Here is an 18,497-nt window from a genome sequence, read left to right on the forward strand (position 1 = left end):
TTCAGGTGGTGACGCATTTGACGCCCCCTGTGGACAAAATTGGTGCTTGCTTATTTGTATTTATGTAAGTGACAAAGACACAAACAAAATCTGCTTTTTCTTAAAATGTATCACTCTTTAACAAACCTGTTTCGACGTTAAGAGTCTAGAAAGGAATCACTTAATCTTACACTGACCCTGCCTGAGTGGCCATCTTCTCGCTAAAAGCTTATTCCAAACCATCAATATTAATTTCAGCCTGGTTAGGGTTAGGTTAGGTATAGTGTGAAAACCCCTCACAGGAGCTTTAAGAGTCTGAAGTAGTGTAGCATAGTGGACCGGCTGTTGTCCAGCCTGCAGTTTCTAGCTCTTTTCAGGAATCCAATGAGGAGATAAGTGATCACTTTGTTTTTTAAAGAAGAGCCTGCTCAGGATTTAAAAGCTTTTTTGAACTCAAGTCTGTAGATTTTGAGGGTATGTTGATGCCTCGACCATACCCTGATGCTCTGTGTCTGAACAGACTATTTAACACATGGGCGTCATCCCTGTGATGTATCCTTTTTGTTCCTGATAGAGAGTTTAAAGCCTTTACCAACTGCAGGGGCCAGGATGGAAATGCTGAACTCAAACTAGCTTAATTCGAGTTTGGATGAGGCAAAAGTTTTGCGTCTTTGCTTCTCTCACAGACAACTACAGGGTGCCAGCCTGTCATTCAAGCCATTTATTCCCTCATGTGGGCTAAACTCAAAAGTTGGACAACTTCAAAGCCAGCATTATTAGAACCCGAAACATACCAACCACCTGAAATGTAACAATGACCCAAAATGTAATAGAAAAGTTGTAACAAAACCCAAAATGTAATAAACGACTCCAAAAATGTATAACTGACCTAAAATGTAACAAACTGTTACATTTTGGGTTTTATTACATTTTCTAATTACATTTGGGCTCAGCCCCTTTTGTTAGATTACGGACCAGTTATTACATTTTAGGATTTTTCCAACTTTATTTATCTATTTACATTTTGGGTCTTTGTTACGTTTCGGGCTGTTTCTTTAAGAACTGTAGTCTTACACTACTTCGGCATGGACTTCATATTTTACACCAGAAATTCTTGCTTGGTTTGAACCCCACACAAAACAAAAAGATAAAAAGGAAGAAATGATCAATTCAGCATAAGGGAAAGAGGAATATTAGTGTAATCCTGAAAGAGTACAAAGGAGGTAGGAGGTCCTGGTGGTTACAAACATTGTTTTTGAAACAAGTTAAATCCGATTGAAAATTAGATAGATAGAATTTCTGTTCTTATCTGCCCTGCAAAAAAAAAAAAAAAAAAATAGAATAACTGAAAATAAAAATCAAAAAACAATGAAGTTTCTGAGTGTTGGCTACACCATCTTCAACGAAAACAATTTATTATTGATTCATTTATTTTTGTGCTTTTAGTTCCATATACATAAGTTCATTTTAATGACACCGTATTTGAAAACATTTCCAGTGGAAATGAACGGAAATGTATCATACAACGAGTTAGGTTAATGGACCAATACATGTTCTTATGAGGTCAGGTGATTTATTGAATTTCAGTTACTTGCAGCGGCACTATTGAGCAGTCAGGCAGCAGTATTTACTGCCTTAACAGAATGCATACTAAATGAATCATGAATAATTATCACTTGAGCTTTTCCAGCTTTAATCAGTGAAGACAGTTTGACGGCATGAGTCTAGCCCATAACACTAACACTGGATGGAAGGATGCCATCGCTTTCTGTCAAAATGGCCGCCATTATCTCAGTCTTCATTTCCTGCACTAACAACATGCCCCAGCATCAGGACCCCGCTGCCATGGAAACGTTACTTCCTGCTATGTGTGATTCAATGTAACCACTCCCATCCCCTGTCTTGCTAGCTATTCACACGCTCCACACACACATACACACACACACACACGGTCAGTGAATTAACACAGCATTCTCCCTCTATACACATTTATTTTGTCATGACTTTACAAATCCATTCAGCGACATCTTTCATTAATTTGTCATAGAAACTTGTCTACACTAATACATGTGCTACATGTTTTCTAAATGAATTATTTCAGAGCAAAACAGGGAAAAAAAAATCAGAGGTCAGAAACAAAACTGTCTGAAACGGCTGAATATCATCAGAGTTACTTAGCAGTTGGAATATTATTTGATGACACAAGGTGTGATATTTTTCACAAATGACAAGATCAGTAGAAAAAAAATTCTGTATCTTGTGGCCATGAGTGAACACAGTGGGGACTTGGCAAGCACACAGGATTCATTCATAGAAACCCTTCCCCCATGGTGCCACAGCCTCTCCCATCCAGAGAAACCTTTACACTGGTATGTGTTTATAGAAAATGGGCCTCACATTACCATATGTGCAGTTGGATATCTATAGCTGTAACTTGCTGGCCTTGAATGAGTTTAGATTTATTATCAAATAACAGTTAACCTGCTGTATCCAAGTTCTTATTTGGATTTTTTTCTTTCTTACTTAAACCAATGTACATAGTGTGAATAGCTTACGTATGCATCCTCTCCTCTTACAATAACAGCAGAGACTTCATGTGACCATCTTCCAAACTTATAAATCTATCCTAACTGACTTCAACTGTGGGATAGTTGCACAATTTTGGATGCTATACATTAACTTCATCGGTTCAATAATCACCTCTCTCAATATTGCAAAATCCATTTACAATTGTTCACCTCAGAGGTACTTTTTTAGTTAAATAACTTTTAAAGAAATGACACATTCCTTTATTCCAAGAAAGGGATACAAGGCCCCTTTTCTACCAAACAACAAAAGCACTGGCACCTACTGCTAAGGCATTTCCAAAACTTAAACCTTATATACATAGACCAAGAAAAAGGGAATCAAAGCTGCATAAATTAAGGTAATGACATCCCCAGTTTTCTTGAAAACTGAATTAACCACACTTCAGTCCGCAGGCGATGTCTGAAAATATACACAAAGGTTACAACAGTAAGCGAACAAAAAAAAGTGAATGATTATGAAATATGTCAGACTGGTTCAGATCATTTATGTCAAAATCTTAATGTTTTTCTCATCATTGTTTGTTTTTCCCATTTCGGCTGAAATGTGCTCAAATTAAATTACCCATTTCTATTACAAAAAGTGAATTTTTCTCATCTGCATGTCCTTGGACCCGAAGCAACCTCTCCTTTTTAAACCCTTGTCCATCCAGCATCAAAAAGCATACAGCTCACACACAAACAAGGACACGAAACACACTCTCACATGTTGCATGATGGCCAACCATGTGTGACACTCTCTGACAGCCTCTCATACTGAACCCACCTTGCTCAACACACACTGAAGTTGCACATGTTGTTTGAGAGGCCTGATCCCAGCAGTTTCAGACCCAGTACAACACTTTGTACCTCAGTGAGACTAAAACATACACACATCTAAACTCAGTGTAAGCAGTATCCACCCTCAGTGCTAGAATCCCAAACCCCCACCTGATCAATCTCCTTCACCTCTCCTCAATCTATCCCTCCTTTCCTCTTTTCTCTTTCTGCTCTCCTCTCTCATGCCAGCTGCTCTTTGTCCGGTGACTCTTCTAGCGTGATGACAGTGAACTCCTCCGTTTTGCCGTTCTCTTGGATCTTTTCCTTGTTCATGAGGGTCACCATTTCCTGATCCCTCTCCTGGGCATGGGAGCTGGATGCTGATGCTGCTGTCCCATTCCCCTCACCATCTTTGGGCGTTATCATCAGGGTTTGATGTTTGCCACACCAGCTGGACAGAGCACATTTATTTGTTATTGATTATTTTGCTTGCCTGGACTGTGCAGCAAACTATGTGAAAACTGGACCAGTGAGTATCGACTACATGCCAGGATAAGACAGAAAACAGAGAAATGAATAACATCCCATTTAGTTGAGGTTTAAAAAAAAAGGAACACAAGTCTTACGTGTTTCTTTTGGCAACAGCTGCACATACAAGGAGAATAGCAGCAATTGCAACAATCACTCCAATGATTACCAGCCAGTCTGGAGGGAGAAATGACAAAAGACACGAGACGTCACAAGCAAAATCACTACAAATACACGCAAGATCAAAATGAGATTGAACTTTTCCCAACATTCTTTACTCACTTGTTGAATCCTTATCATCATGTCCGTCATCCTTAGGCCCACCGGGGGCCCCGACCCGTCCTTTGCCTTCAGGTTGTGAATGTCAAGAAAACACAGTCATTTCTATTCATTTAAGCAATATGCAAATGCAATATATATAAATAAAGAGATAGATAAGATGTTTAAACCTGGACTTAACAGAGAGCTACAGAGAGACAGGAGATGTGGTTTAGATAAGCTCCAAGTCTGTTTGCTGTATAAGTTTCACTTTCACCACTGAGTGCACCAGTGGGCTTTATGACACCAATTCACAAAGTGCAAAATGAGAGTTTCTCTTTACTGCGCAGAGCTAAAGCAAACTCTTAAATCCTGTTTTCTTTTGTTTTTTGTTAGTTTTTTATTTTTTTAAACTTACGTTATACATTTGTTACTAAAATTTACTAAGCTTTACAAAACATTGAAATGTGCTGCTCTTGGAAACAACACCCCCGCCTTTGTGATAAATTCACTCAACACTCAATCCCAACACTAGGGGGCGTCATGTGTTCTTAAAGTTTTTTCAGTCCTCCCAAAAACCTGTTGCACAAAAGTCAGGAGGAGCTGCACTTTGGGAGAGTTTGAATTTGAAGAGACGTTTATCTGAATTAAATCAGTAAATTCTGTTTTTATTCTGTATAGCCAGACAAAAGAGCAGGTAACAGGGATTGTATTAAATCACAGTTCAGTGAATCAGCTCCTCTCCCTCACATAATCATTATTTGGATCACTGAGCTGCTCTTTCTTCACATTTTGAGGTACTGCTGCTTAACCAGAGTGCTTTAATCAAACTCTTAGCACTTCCTGTGCTTTAATATGGTGCTGTATAGTGACTGTTTGTGATTTCATACCCCTTGTTCCATCACTTTCAGCCTCTGTGGTCCCACGGTGTCCATCACTCTCAGTGCCAGATTGTGTTTCCCCTGATTCTCCAACAGGGGCTGTAGGAGTGCCCCCCTCGGGCAGCATCCCAGACCCACCATGTGGGTCGATTTCTTCAGGAGTGAAAGTGGACCCCACACCGACAATCTCAGTTGCAGAATCCCCTGTGGAGGCCTCTGGCTCTCCTGGACTCAGTTCTGGAGGAGTTATAGAGGCTGATGGGGTGACTCCTATGTCACCACCAAAAACATCTTCACCAGGTGTTACGGTGACACCCTCAGGTTCTGCCTTTGAGTCACTTTCTTCTGGGTTTGCTGTTGTAGATCCTGGTTGGGGGTCAGAGAGGTGCAGAACACAACTTTTAATATATTTTAATTTTTTAGCTCAATTTCTGTATCTTTTTCATCCTTGCATATAATACCTTAAACTAAACTGTACTTTTTTGTTTGTTTGTTTGTTTGTTTTTTTCCAAAGTACCATGCAGCTGGTTCAATTTGAGTATGTAGTACAAAGTGGCACATGAAGTATTTCACTCTTTGTATGTTATCTAAGCTTTTACATCATTTTCCTTATATGGAATGCCTTAAAGACATTAAAATAATTTCTTATGAAGCATCTTTTAGTGTTGAATCTGTTATATGTTATATGGAGCTCTTTTTGGTTACTATGAAAGTTAGACTTTTTGTACTGAAATAGGCTTAAGTGTTTAATCAAGTCTCCAAATGATCAACTAAAGGAAATGGGAACACCAGGGAAAGACACATTTTTCTGTGTAAGCAGGGTATCAGACAGTTAGCTAGAGTATTAGTCTGTTGGGGGAGCAGTGGTTCCCATTTTTCTTCTTGGGGCACCCCTTGTTGTATCTGGGAAGAGCAAAGTCCTTCAAGGACCATCATAGATAACAACAACAACAACAACAACAACAACAACAACAACAAAATGGTTTCTGTCAAACAACATCAGAACTTTTACGTTTTTACTCCAAGCAAGGGAGGGGCAACATCCCGTTTAGCAAAAGGAAGCCAATGAGGAAGTGCTTAAGGTTGTTGTTCATCGAGAATCTGCTCGAGGCTGGCAGCAGAAAAAAACAGAAACCACATACACACCCAGCCAAAAAAAGGACTTTTATGGCATTAAAAAACATTTTTACCTGGTTCAAAAAACGGCTTTGGTCAGCACACATTGTACGGGGGGCTGGATTTTTTTCTAACTCAGTGGTTTAAAAGATATCAAGATCACGAGTTTGTCAAATCAGAGGCACAGCTCAGCTTATGTGAATGACAGTCTCTCTATAGCTGATAGAAAGGAAGCTGAAAGCCCAGGTCATATCCAATGAATGCTAATGATTGGCTTCATTACTCTGCATTAGGAACAGATGGGTCACATAGTGGAGACTTTTTTGTGTTTGTGTTTGTGCATGTGTGTACACAGTTTTATCTGCAAACACTCTAACACCCAGCACATCTGTTATCATAGTCTTATATATTTTGTACAAATCTAATTCTGTCCGCCTCAGAGCAGACAAAACCTGAACTGAGACCTGAAATTGCCCCCCAGGGGAGCTTGGACCTCATGTTGGGACCCACTGAGGTAGGGTATAACAATCCCTCTGTCAGGCAGGGCTTCAGTCAGCCTGTCTATCAGCTATAGGTAGGTATAGTAACACTCAACCAGGAATGTTAGAGAGTGAGGAAAAGTCAGTTTGTCAGAAAGTCAGCTTAAGTGTCAGGCGTCAGTCTGGTGTTGTTATTATTGATAAAATTAGTCAGATTTATCAAAATTAATTTGTGAAGTCACAACTCAAGTTTCATTGATAAGATCCGAAGAAGTTTATTATCTAGCAGAGTTTAATGTTCAACATTTTGCTGCAGTCTCGAGTAAAGACTGATTGATGTAATTTGCTCTTGTGTCCACAGGGTGGAAGTCCAAGTTTCCATGAATGCAGCTGATGGTTCTGAGTTTTGCAGAAGTTTGGGCTGGGCTCAGGAAAACCAAAACATTATGGGTACACATCCCTGTTTGAGTTTCTATCGTGTCTTTATCCACCATGAGAGCATGTGATCTGTATTAGCTGTCTGATGTGGTCTGATGTGGTTCTTTTCTTCCTTAAAATGCATGTGGATGGTTTCTAAAACCTGCCATCAGGCAGTTTCATGGGATGTGTCACACATGAAACAAGCACACAATTTTAAGTTATTTTTAATAGTGACAGATGAGAACCTATTTTACCTTTCTGCAAGCTGAGTGATGTAACTAGTGTGAAGCATTGCTTTCAGATTACTGCATACTGAGGATTGTGTAGGATGACAGTTTCTTGTATAATACTTAAGATGCATGAAGGTGAAGTTTGCACAAACCTGGTTCATCTGAAGACAAGCCTCCATTTAAGTTAAAATAAGCAGAACAGTTTTTCTCCGGCCCAACTGTCAAGTAGAGGAGGAGGTGGAGGAGGAGGAGAAGTCAAAAATGAAAAACTCAAAAAGATCACAAGATGCAAACTACATCTTAATGACTGGCACACTTGTAACTGAGCATTTCTTGTGCATGTAGTCACCTTGATCATCGTAGCAGTAGGCATCAAATAATTCATCTTTGGAATGTGGGTTAGTAATGAACCCAGTCATGTTCTTGGCACAGTTTTCATGGGGGTTGTGTCTGAGGATGGCAGTGGTAACATTGCTGGTCCAACCATACCTAAATAAAAACAACAAAGAGTGTAATAAGTAAATGTTTGAGCACATTTGTTGAAAATCAGCCCGGAGAGGAAAAAAAAGGAAGTAGCGACAGTTGAGGAACACTTGGTGGTTTCCTTCACTGGAAATTTACGCAGCTCTGAACACATGATGATGGTTGCACACATTCAGTTCAGATTGAGACAGCTTTTCCTTGTTTCTGTTTCATATCACACAGACATATTTTAGAATGAGAAGAAATGCTTAAAAACCCAACTCGTTGTATCATTTAGAGAATTAACAGGTCATTCTACTGGGAGTCCTCTGAGACAAGACCTCATGGTGACAACTGAATGTATTAAGTTTAATTTATTTATGGACAAGGCTTCACCTGCATGTGTTCATATCCTTGCTGAAGGCCTCAAGGACTTGGTCTTCACTTGCCAAAGTGGTCCGCAACTGCTCACACACCTTCTCGGCCAGGTCAAAGCTCAGGGAGTGACGGGATTCTCCCTCAACCAGAAACACTCTGGCAAAGCTGCAGCTACGAGAATTCACTGTATGAGAAAATAAATAAATTAAATTCAGAATTAATCACCACAGGGTAAATGTTTACTTTCTTTTTTATCAAAATGTATTCCACTCAGAAGTTGATGGTACACAGGATTGCATTCACAACCACCACAACCTATGATAAGTAAAGTTCTGATTTATACTTGTACACTGTGTTTGGTGTCAGTCTTCCACTTCGAGTCATGAGTTAAATCAGATGACTTCTCCGGGAGAAGCAGCAGTGTTTATCTGAAGCCCATACTGGCCTTGCAAAAAGCCTGTTTTGTCCTCCTCAAAGTGTCAACAAGTGCATGTACACACAAGGAAAGCAATAATGCTTTTACCCAAACTCACTAATTAGTTGCCTACAATTGATTTTCAGAACAGTTACAGAAAAGGAAAAAAAAACTATTTTTAACCACAAAAGCCTCAAACACAAACTCACCAAACCTTGTGCGTTAAAGTTCCAATCTCTACAGCTTGTACCTTAAGGAGTAGTTTTAGAAAGAATAAGTTCTTACAAAAATAATGAAGAGTTGTTTTTTTCTTTACAGATGAATGAATGTTGTTATATTTGGGGAATAGATCAGCAATACACTCTTAAAGAAAAACAAGGTCATCACTTTGTGAAAAATCTAATTAAACATGCAAACTGCAAAACATCATCCTTTATATTGTCCCAGTTCTACTCTGCTTAGCTGGCTGGCAGAGTCCAGAGTTTAAGAGAATAACATCTTTATGCTATTTGGATGTCAAAACCAAATGAAGACCACAAGAGGATCTTTAGATGTTATTTATTTGATGTGATCCACAGTGTGCTGCTGGTGATGCTCAGCTCATTTGCCTAATGTTGTTTAACATTAAGAGAAACCTCAGGAAGATGTCACCACTGAAATGGAGATAGAAACAAACACAAAACTGGGCCTTGCTTATGAGCTCATGTGATAAAAAGAAAGAAAGAAAAAAACAAAATGAAAGAAGGACAGAAAAGAAAGTTCTTCAGGAGTGGGTTGCAGCTAACAAAGTGAAATGTAACTGTTGTTATATCAAAAAAGAAAGAAAGAAAGAAAAAAGAAAAATATAAAGAATAGAACTTACAGAAGAGTTTAAAAGATTTTCTTTAACAAAACAAACACAAACAGACAAACATTAAAACAAAACAAACAAAAAATAAAAATAGGAAGCAAAAGAAGACTCCTTGACCACATATAAGTCTATGAACACTGTTCGGTCTGCTCAAAGGAAAACCCCTGTCTGGTTAGTCAGTGTTTGAATATGCGACTATGGTGACAGATTCACAGATTGTGAAAGATGAATCACCCACAATCACCATACATGTTCAGAAATACGACACACAAAACACATGCGTCATTAAAGCAGATTTTTAAAATGAGGAATTTTGTGCAGTGACATCAACATCTAAACAACCAGTATCTCACCTGAAGTCATTCCTCAAGCTCTGTTTCAGAGCAGTTGTAGTATTTATGGTATATCTTAGTTCATTAACAATACACACCCATAAGTATCATGGCTTACTTATATACAAAAAAAAGAAGGAAAAAAATTATGTTGCTCAGAACTTTACTCCCAACTTGACTGGTGTTATGTGTCTGAGTTTAAAAGATCTGCACTTACTGAAAACATGAAAACCTTTGCAACAATCATGAACCTGAACAGCCATTAGGATACTGAATGTACAATGAAATGTCATCCTAATCACATGTTGATATAAGCTCCATTCAGACAGCTTCAGAGAGATAGCTACATCCATTTCTGCACTGGTCTGTGCCTTTGTTTCGTACAGTATGTGCTCATACAGTTATCACATGCTCCATACAGTCAGATACATTGTTCGACTGACCTTGCTGAAGAAAGATTTTCATTTTCTAGCTCACAACATGAGATCAATCTCAGCTTGCTCCCTGTACTTGGGATGTAAGTGCTCTAAAGAAAGCCAAGAAACAATAAGAATCTGTGGTTTTCTCTTATTGGAAAGTCTCAATTGTTGTTGTCTCCTTGTACAGATATTATCATCACAGAAACTAAACGTGATTCAATTTTAAAGCAGGGGCCATAAATGGTAAAGGACTAAGCAAGACAGTTGTTGTTATTTAGTAGCTATGTTTATGAAATTTCTTTGGAGGAGGCTGACATCTAGTAGGCATTTTTCCACTGGCTCTTATGAGTAAACACAGCGCTAGCAGCAGGAGGAAGTTGAGCTCGCTGCTGTTAGTGGCAGTTGGGCAATAAGAGAGAGTGCCAACACTATTTGGTGAGAGAAATTTTGTTTTTAACCCCTTCTCTCTCACACACACACACACACACACACACACACACACACACACACACACACACACACACACACACACACACACACACACACACACACACACACACACACACAAGAGCCCCAACACATGCTGCCACATGGCACAGAGTGCCTGTCAGTAAAAGGATGAAAAACAAGACAACAGCTATGGCCTTGCAAACCTGCCTGTAGAGATCAAAGTGAGCACAGCCAACCATCAGTGAGCTGAAAAAAGAAGGTTGACATGAATCCGAGGAGCCAGCATTAGTATGCACAGAGACAGTCGTGGGTGTCTTTATACAGTGGACAAGCCTGCTATGCCAAGGCACTGACTCTCCAAAAGGCTCCATTGTCACCTAATAGAGTTGAAACCAAGGAGACTGCAAAGTCTGGGTGTGCAGAACTGCAGAGAAAAGGAGCTTAAACAAAGCTTCTTTCCAAAACCTCCAGCTGCTCCAGAAGTAATAGACAAACTCCAGCTCTCCACTCCCCCCTCCATCTCCACCTTTCTCTTGTTATATCTCATTACTCTTTGTTTGCCTTTTCTGTGCCAGCAATAAGTACAAATTACCCCCTGCATGCAGACGCACAAACACTCGGGCAGATCACAGATACACATGGAAGCAGTCACTGGGACGGAGGATGGAAGTGTTAACCTTCCAGGAGCAGGACAAAGCATGAAGGAACATCAAAAAAATCTGATCTGCCAATTTTGGTGTTAAAACTTGGCTTATTTCTATTTTCTTAGCCTTTTTCCTGTTTCTACTTCTCTGAGGAAAGAGACCCAACTGAGAATGTTCTCACCATTTTTTTTCACATGCATCATGAGAGCAGAAACCCGTGCTGGAAAAGAGAATCCACTGTAAACTTCCCATCATAACAGTAAAAATCCTTTAAGCCATAGTCATCAGCTGATTTCCAGATTCCAGCATTATCACACCCGGGGGAAGTTGCTCTGTCAGCAGGGATTTCGTTCTCTCTGCTGGTCTCAGGTCCAGCGGGCCACTAGGACAGGTGAAACGTGAGATCTGGCACAAACACCCGCAAAGTACCCGCACAAACAAGCACACACTCAGAATGCTACCTGAAGGTCAGGGTAAAACCCCCTCGTATGTGTTTTTTTCCTTTACTGTGGCATTTCCATTCATTGCATTGTGCCTTTCTACACCTTTAACCTTCACATACACTTTTCAAGAAAACCAGCACCCCCCTCTAACAAAATAGGCAAGGGCACTCTCCCTCCCTTTACCTTTCATTAAATGTTAGCCTTAAAGCTCTCCTCTAAATTAAAACGAAGGTTTCAGCGGATCCAAACAGATGATCTGAGATAAAAACTCTGACCTTCGATGTACCATTCAGCCATTCAGATTTGAGGATAAAGAAGACTTTAGTGGAATTTCATGACTGTGTACAGAAATTGCACTGGAGAAGTCTTTCAGTGTTTCTTTTTTTTTTTTTTATAGCGCTATAAGGTAACTATCAAACTATGATGGGTTTTCCCAATAAAATATGCTATCATTTTCTACGGCACTTTGACATAATTTCAGAACACTACAGTGAAAAGTGTATTAAGACTATATACAGCAGGATAGAGCTATATATCACAATACTTTGAACTCCAATACAATATTAATATTTTAACTCTAAATATTGTTTTTTTTTCTTGTAAAAATAAAAATCAATATTTTACTTGAGAGAAGTAAAAGATGATTTCCACAAGTCCACTGAAGAGCTACTCCACTGTATGTTGCCCATGGACAAATACTTGTCAGAGTATATTTATAATATATTTTCAGGAACTTGATTATATGGGTTTTTATGCTGTACACATCAATATTTTTTTCTCTATTTTGTGGTCAGTTGGTTTAAAACAACATTAGATTTAATTTTTCACAATGCGGTGGACTGATAAAATCATAAACATGGGATTTTTTTTTTACGCAATATCAGATTTTTTGTGAGAAATATTGCTTAAACCAATTGGCATTTCACCAAGTGACCACGTCTTTCACCCACTAATGTTTTTGCAACATAAGTTTAATGTCAAAGTAGTTTAAATGACATACTTAAAGCACTCTATGATTTCAAGTTGAGTGTATGTATGAAACACTACATTTGACTTTTAGTATTTCAAAAACAACAAAATAGAAAAGTAGTTTTCAGTCAAATAGTATTGACTTAATTTTTCTTTTTAATTTGAAAAATACTGTGTGATTTACATAAACTATATCTCTATTATTTTCCTCAGTTAAATGTGTAGAATATCTCAATATATCACAATATTGTGATGACATCGTTATACTTTTGTATCATGACCCAAGTATCGCGATGTGTATCATATTGTGTGGTTCTTGCTAGCACTCACCCTTAATTATTACAGAGTGAGCTAGGAAATAGTTGTTTCTTTGAAGTGGAAGTGAAAGAAATGGGGATAATACTGAACATATTTCTTGAGGACACAAAGACTTGGCTCCACAAGTGGGTAAGTTAACAAGGAGATCAGTGGGTACAGAGCCTAGACCACCTAGTTAAGAAACTAATAATAAAGATTGAATAAAAAGCGAGAAAAGGGACCTATAAGGGACCAAAAAGACTTCCACCATTTTCTGAGGCTCTGTGTCAGGACGATACACTTCACGGGGCAGGAGTTATACAAGCTGGCAGAGGGCTTTTCAGCTTCAGGGTGGTTGAATTTTAGAGGAGGGTACATTGGTGGAGAAGGTTAACACGTGTCCAAGAGTCTCAGGTGGCAGAGGATGGTACTCAGAGCAGGTACAAGCACAAGCCCTCTTTGTCAGTGCCCAGTACCCTGACCACCCCTCACCTTGAAACATGACACGGCTGCATGCAGGAGGGGGTTGTTAAGCCAAGGAGGCAAATATGGCCACATTTGCAGGAAATTCAGAGGTCAGGTTGGACTGAGTGAATGCTGAGTGAAGAGGAGAGTTGGAAAGAGAGTAAGAAGGAGCCCATGCAAAGGAGAATTAGATCTATGTACACAAAGTTACTGGCATATGAGAGCTTTTTTTTTATATGTTAGGCGTTAACTAAAAGAAAAGAATAAAATTTGTAACATTTCACAGAAACTTTAAAGTTTTATTTAACCTAAATTATTTATGAGCCACAGTGCATCTAACAGAACTTAATAGGAATTAAGTTTATAAAGAAAGTAGTTCACAGTTTTTTCATGAACTACTGTGTTAGATACACAACAGGAAGCATTGTATGATCATACCATATATCACATCATACCAAACAACCCAAAACACAATGATGCCAATAGATGAAATATGATAAGATATGATGCAATGCAATACAACACAACAGGATATAACCTGATAGGGCAGGATAGTATGGGAATGATTAAATGGGATGTGAAGTGAAATAAAGTGATGTCCCAATAGGATATGATACGATACGGTAGGATGCGATGGATAAGATACAATATGTCGCAGTGCGATACAATGGGATGGTACACAACAGGATAGGATAGGATGCTATTTGATGTGATACACTTCAGTGTTATGCGATACAATATGATATACTGTAGTATGGTGATATGAACACATTAATATATGCTACAATTTGATGTGTTACAATATAACCCAATTAAAGGTGATGAGAAAGTATGGTGACGTATCACATTGCAATACAATGCAATGTGATAAAATATGATACAGATGATTAGATACAATACATAACAATTAATACAATATGATGTGAGAAGATATCCAGTAAAATACAATATGATGTGGTATGGTACATAATGCTAGGATAAAATATGACGGGACAGGGTAAGTTATCCAGGGATTCAAGGAATATGAAACAAAACAATATAATAATAAAAAAAGTAAGTCCTTGAATGCTGCTCAGATGTAGTTGAACTTTGTACAGCTGATGATAAACACCATAGGGCGTACAGGCTCTTAGTTGGTAGGCCTGACCACGGGTTCCTGAGACCTGCCCTTTATGACGTGCTTTAATGAAACCAGCTGTAGTTTTAAGGTTAGAATACAACTTCTGGACCAGAAGTAGTCAAACCACAGTGGAAAACCTTTCACCCCTCACTCAAACTACTCTAAAAACTCAAACATAGACTGACATTTTAACACCCACAAGGTTTAACAGCTGCTTGGTATATCAGGTGCTCAAGTTCAAGGCTCCTCATCCTTCACACAGTGCACATACAGTAGCTGCTGTCTGGGCATAGCCACTTACTTCCTTTAAATACTGGTCAAATTTATAGCTAGATTGTTTGTTGGCACACCACCACAGACAGTCTTTGTGTACAACCCCACTACCACCTCCTCAGGGAACAGAGCCAGACTAACCCAGACCTGTTTGATTTAGAACCAGCTACACCTCCTGAGATATACAGTGCTCCAAGCAACGAATCCAATCTAATGCTTACACAGAAAGCACATGTGAGAAGGAGACAAAGAGAAAAGAGGGAGACACTGAGGGGGGCAGAGCGATTGCTGAACATCCTTTGTGTCAGAGAATAAAGCATTAAGCGTGGCAGCACAGACCCCAGCTGTAACACTGAACTGAAAGAGAAAAAAATCATATATTTCTGCTTCCACCTGAAAACAAAAAAGCTACACAGATCATCTGAAGTCATCATGAAAAAGTCTGACTTTCCTAGGTGCCGATGTGTGTCAGACAGAGAGGGAGCAAGAGTCTCCTTTGTGTCTATCAGGAGTCTCAGACTGCCAGACGTAAGCTTGTCTGCGTTGGTGTAGCACACGCTCACTTGCCGGCATCCACTCATCCGTTTTACAAGCAGAAGCAGAAGCAACAGAGCACAGCCTCTTTTCTTTCACTGTTATTCCTTCTTATGAATGCTCATTCAAACTCTAATCAAGGCTCAGATGAGGGAGCTACAGTACAGTCTGGCTGTAAACAAGGGTATGTTGTCAGCATCTCAGACAGGTACAATAAAGACACAGTTAGTTTACAAAAAACCTCAAACAAAGAGCAACCCACTGGGTAAAGTCATAGTCTCCTCACCTTTAAGTTCTGACCTGGAGGAGGCCAGTAATCCAAATGTGACCCCCAAGAGAAGCGTCCACATCCTGGGCTAAACGTCTGGTGACGGCTGGTTGAGTAAAGGTGTATAACAGTTCTCCAGTGGTCCTGTCTTCCCTCTGCCAGGAAAGACGGTGGTTTGTGTGTCAGTGTGTGTGTGTGAGAGAGAGTTTGAAAAGAGAGAGGGAGTGAATGAGTGAGAGAGAGCTGTACAAAAAAAAAAAAAAAAAAAAAAAAAGAGAGAGCAAGAGTAGAAACCTGTCACTGGGGAGGGAGCTGCTGTGTGTTTCTGGTAGCTGCTGGAGCTGACTCAGACTTTGCTCCAACTTTTCAATTCTCTGCCTGAAAGACAGAGAAGCCAGTGGCACACACACACACACACACACACACACACACACACACACACACACACACATACACACACACACACACACACACACACACACACACACACACACACACACACACACACACACACACACAAACCAGAGGGGCAGATCGGTTCATGTGAGCACACACCCTTCTGCCTCTCCCACACTCGCCCCACCTCCTTTCGCCTCCCGACCTACCTCACACAGCTACTCTTCTGCTCTTTCTCTCTCCTCTTCCTGCCTCTCCAGTTTGTAATAGATGAAAAAAAGAAGGTGATCTCTGCCTCTGTCTGGCTGCTGGTCCTTCCCTCCCTCCCTTTTCCTCTTTTCTTCTCCTGACAGCTACAGTTTCTGAGAGCCCATCTGGTCTTTTGTTTAGTCCTCACTTCATTTTCGATTCATCTGGATTTATCAGAAGGGTTTCACAAACGGAGGTATTTTCTCTTTCTCCTTTGCCGACATCTCAAGTGTCATCATGTGAATGAAGTCTCATGAATTTCACAGGCACAGATCTCAGCTACGAGTTACTCAAGATCCAAATCATGAACTCTATCTTGAAATGCCACCATACACACGATAATCTGAAGAAAAGAACAAGGAAATAACAAAAACTAGTACTCAATAACATCTGTACAACTATTCAAAGAAATAAACCACTAATCTTTTCACTTTCCTCTGTTATCATCTTGTCTTCACTCTCCTCTCTGGTTTAATGTATCACCTTGCCAGGTGGCAGATGGAGTCATCTCAGGTTTCCAGAATTTCCCAGCAGCAGCGTATCTTGTGTTTGCATGTAATTGTGCAATGTTAGAAAAAAAAACAACTGTGATAAAAATGTGTGACTGCTGTCTACTGCTGTGACTTCACCAACAAGCTGTGAAGAATGTCTAATGGCACAGCGTGGCCAGCTCTTCTAGGGTCATATGGACGACACACTTAGTGTCTAGCTCTTTGCTTGAACAGTCAATTCACTCAACAGGTAATGGCACTAATGTTAAAGCATTTCCAGCTCATTTAATGCGCTTTTACTCCTTAAGCTCATGTGCTTCGTTCCAATTCAGATGATAAAATGAGATACTGGATTGCACACACCATCGCTGTCCTTGCAAAATAACCTCCCTTTCCCACTGCACAAGTAAACAAATGGCATGAGTACTGGTTTCAGCTAGCAATGTGGGAAGTTGGCCCTGAGATGCGAGTTAATCTACCAACCAAATGAGCCATGGGTTGATAGGTACCAGCAAGGAGGTCAAATGCCTCATCAACATATGGATAGATTAGTATATGGTAAATTGTGGACACCACTCACAAGACTACAGAAATTTACCCACTTGTGAGTCAGTGTCGCATAAAGGCCAAGAAACTTAAACATCAAATCGCAAGGTAAAGACCAGATTGGCATATGTGAAACTACCAGTCATGACAAAAACAAAATCTTCCTGTTGGATGAGCTGGACCACACTCTTTTAAATAACCATTTTTGGATGAGTGGATGTTATAGATCTAGCTTTTTGTGTACTAAGGTTAAACTCAATGGGGGTGGTGAAAGAAATTAGCTTTAAGGTTAGCTCTACTTTATGCTAACCATCTCACTAACTATTGGAGTTTGATGAGTAAAGAAGCTACATATGTTCAGGTTTTGGTGTTGTTCAAATTTTCTCTCAAATAAACCTCTCCAGGGTTTGACTGGTTGATAGTCAAGACCACCTCTTGTAGACAATCCTGACTCACTTGTTTCTCCATGCTAGAATGGGATTGCTGTATTCACTTGTGTCTGAACAATCCAGGCAACATGAGAAACTCTCTGTTAAGACATGGATGTAGTCTCCACCCTGCGTATGTACAGTGTGTGCTGATAGCGAAACTAGTGTTTCAGATCTAAGCCTTTTTTTTTAACCAGGCTGTAAATATGCTTTTTAATGCTGTAAAGCCTGGACTTTTTATTTATTAACTTATTTTTGGCTTAGTATGTACGTGACTTCTGGTCTTTCTGCAGCCAGGCTCAAACGAATACTTGATGAACAGCAACTTTTAGCACTTCCACATAGGCATCATTTTTCTAAACCAGATGTTGCCCCTTGGTTGGATTTGTAAAGCCTTACAGTGTATTAGGTTTGGACAAACACTTTTGAACTAAGTGATAGTATGCTGATAGCTAATATGAGTGCCTAGCTTAACCCTTTGTACAATGTACATTGAGTTAAATGCTAGCGCTAACTTGCTAAAAAAACTACAGAGCTAACCTACTGATCCTTGGAAGGGCTGGTGTTAACCTTGCTGGCATGTTTACTATGTTATGGTTAAAGCTACAAGCGGATTAATGTTAGTTTGAAGGTGTAAGGTGTAAATTTAGTTATTCAATGATTTTATCAGGTGGTAATTACACAAAACGTATGGCTTTTTGAAATGACTGAGCATTAATCAAACTGTGGGCTATGTTTTGTGTTGATCCTTAAAAAAAAAAGTCTTAGATTGGTTTCAGTCATAGAATGACAACTTTTTATGCAAAGCCATCAAATGGCATGTTGTTTTCAGT

At 39.5% G+C, this 18,497-nt stretch overlaps 1 protein-coding gene across 1 annotated transcript; it reads right to left on the reverse strand.

Annotated features, from left to right (window-relative positions):
- Positions 1 to 1,528: 1,528 nt before the first annotated feature.
- LOC141797132 (CD44 antigen-like) lies at positions 1,529 to 15,869 on the reverse strand. Its single transcript, XM_074678565.1, has 9 exons — positions 15,849 to 15,869; positions 15,573 to 15,709; positions 8,094 to 8,259; positions 7,585 to 7,724; positions 7,388 to 7,453; positions 5,000 to 5,356; positions 4,134 to 4,199; positions 3,950 to 4,028; positions 1,529 to 3,774 (listed from the first exon to the last, which is right to left on the reverse strand). The coding sequence occupies exons 2-9, from the start codon at positions 15,634 to 15,636 to the stop codon at positions 3,564 to 3,566; spliced, it is 1,149 nt and encodes a 382-aa protein (XP_074534666.1). The 5' UTR covers positions 15,637 to 15,709; positions 15,849 to 15,869; the 3' UTR covers positions 1,529 to 3,563.
- Between the last annotated feature and the right edge of the window lie 2,628 nt (positions 15,870 to 18,497).

This window comes from Halichoeres trimaculatus, unplaced genomic scaffold, assembly GCF_033239565.1.
Source record: "Halichoeres trimaculatus isolate MK-OKI-2021-1 unplaced genomic scaffold, fHalTri1.1 fHalTri1_scaffold_10, whole genome shotgun sequence".
NCBI lineage: Eukaryota > Metazoa > Chordata > Actinopteri > Labriformes > Labridae > Halichoeres > Halichoeres trimaculatus.

Coding starts and splice junctions, on each gene's coding strand:
- LOC141797132 (XM_074678565.1), bottom strand. CDS start 15,636: ATGTGGACGCTTCTCTTGGGGGTCACATTTGGATTACTGGCCTCCTCC. Junction 7,454..7,584: donor CTACTGCTACGATGATCAAG/GTGACTACATGC, acceptor TCTACTTGACAG/TTGGGCCGGAGAAAAACTGT. Junction 3,775..3,949: donor GCTGTTGCCAAAAGAAACAC/GTAAGACTTGTG, acceptor TGCTCTGTCCAG/CTGGTGTGGCAAACATCAAA.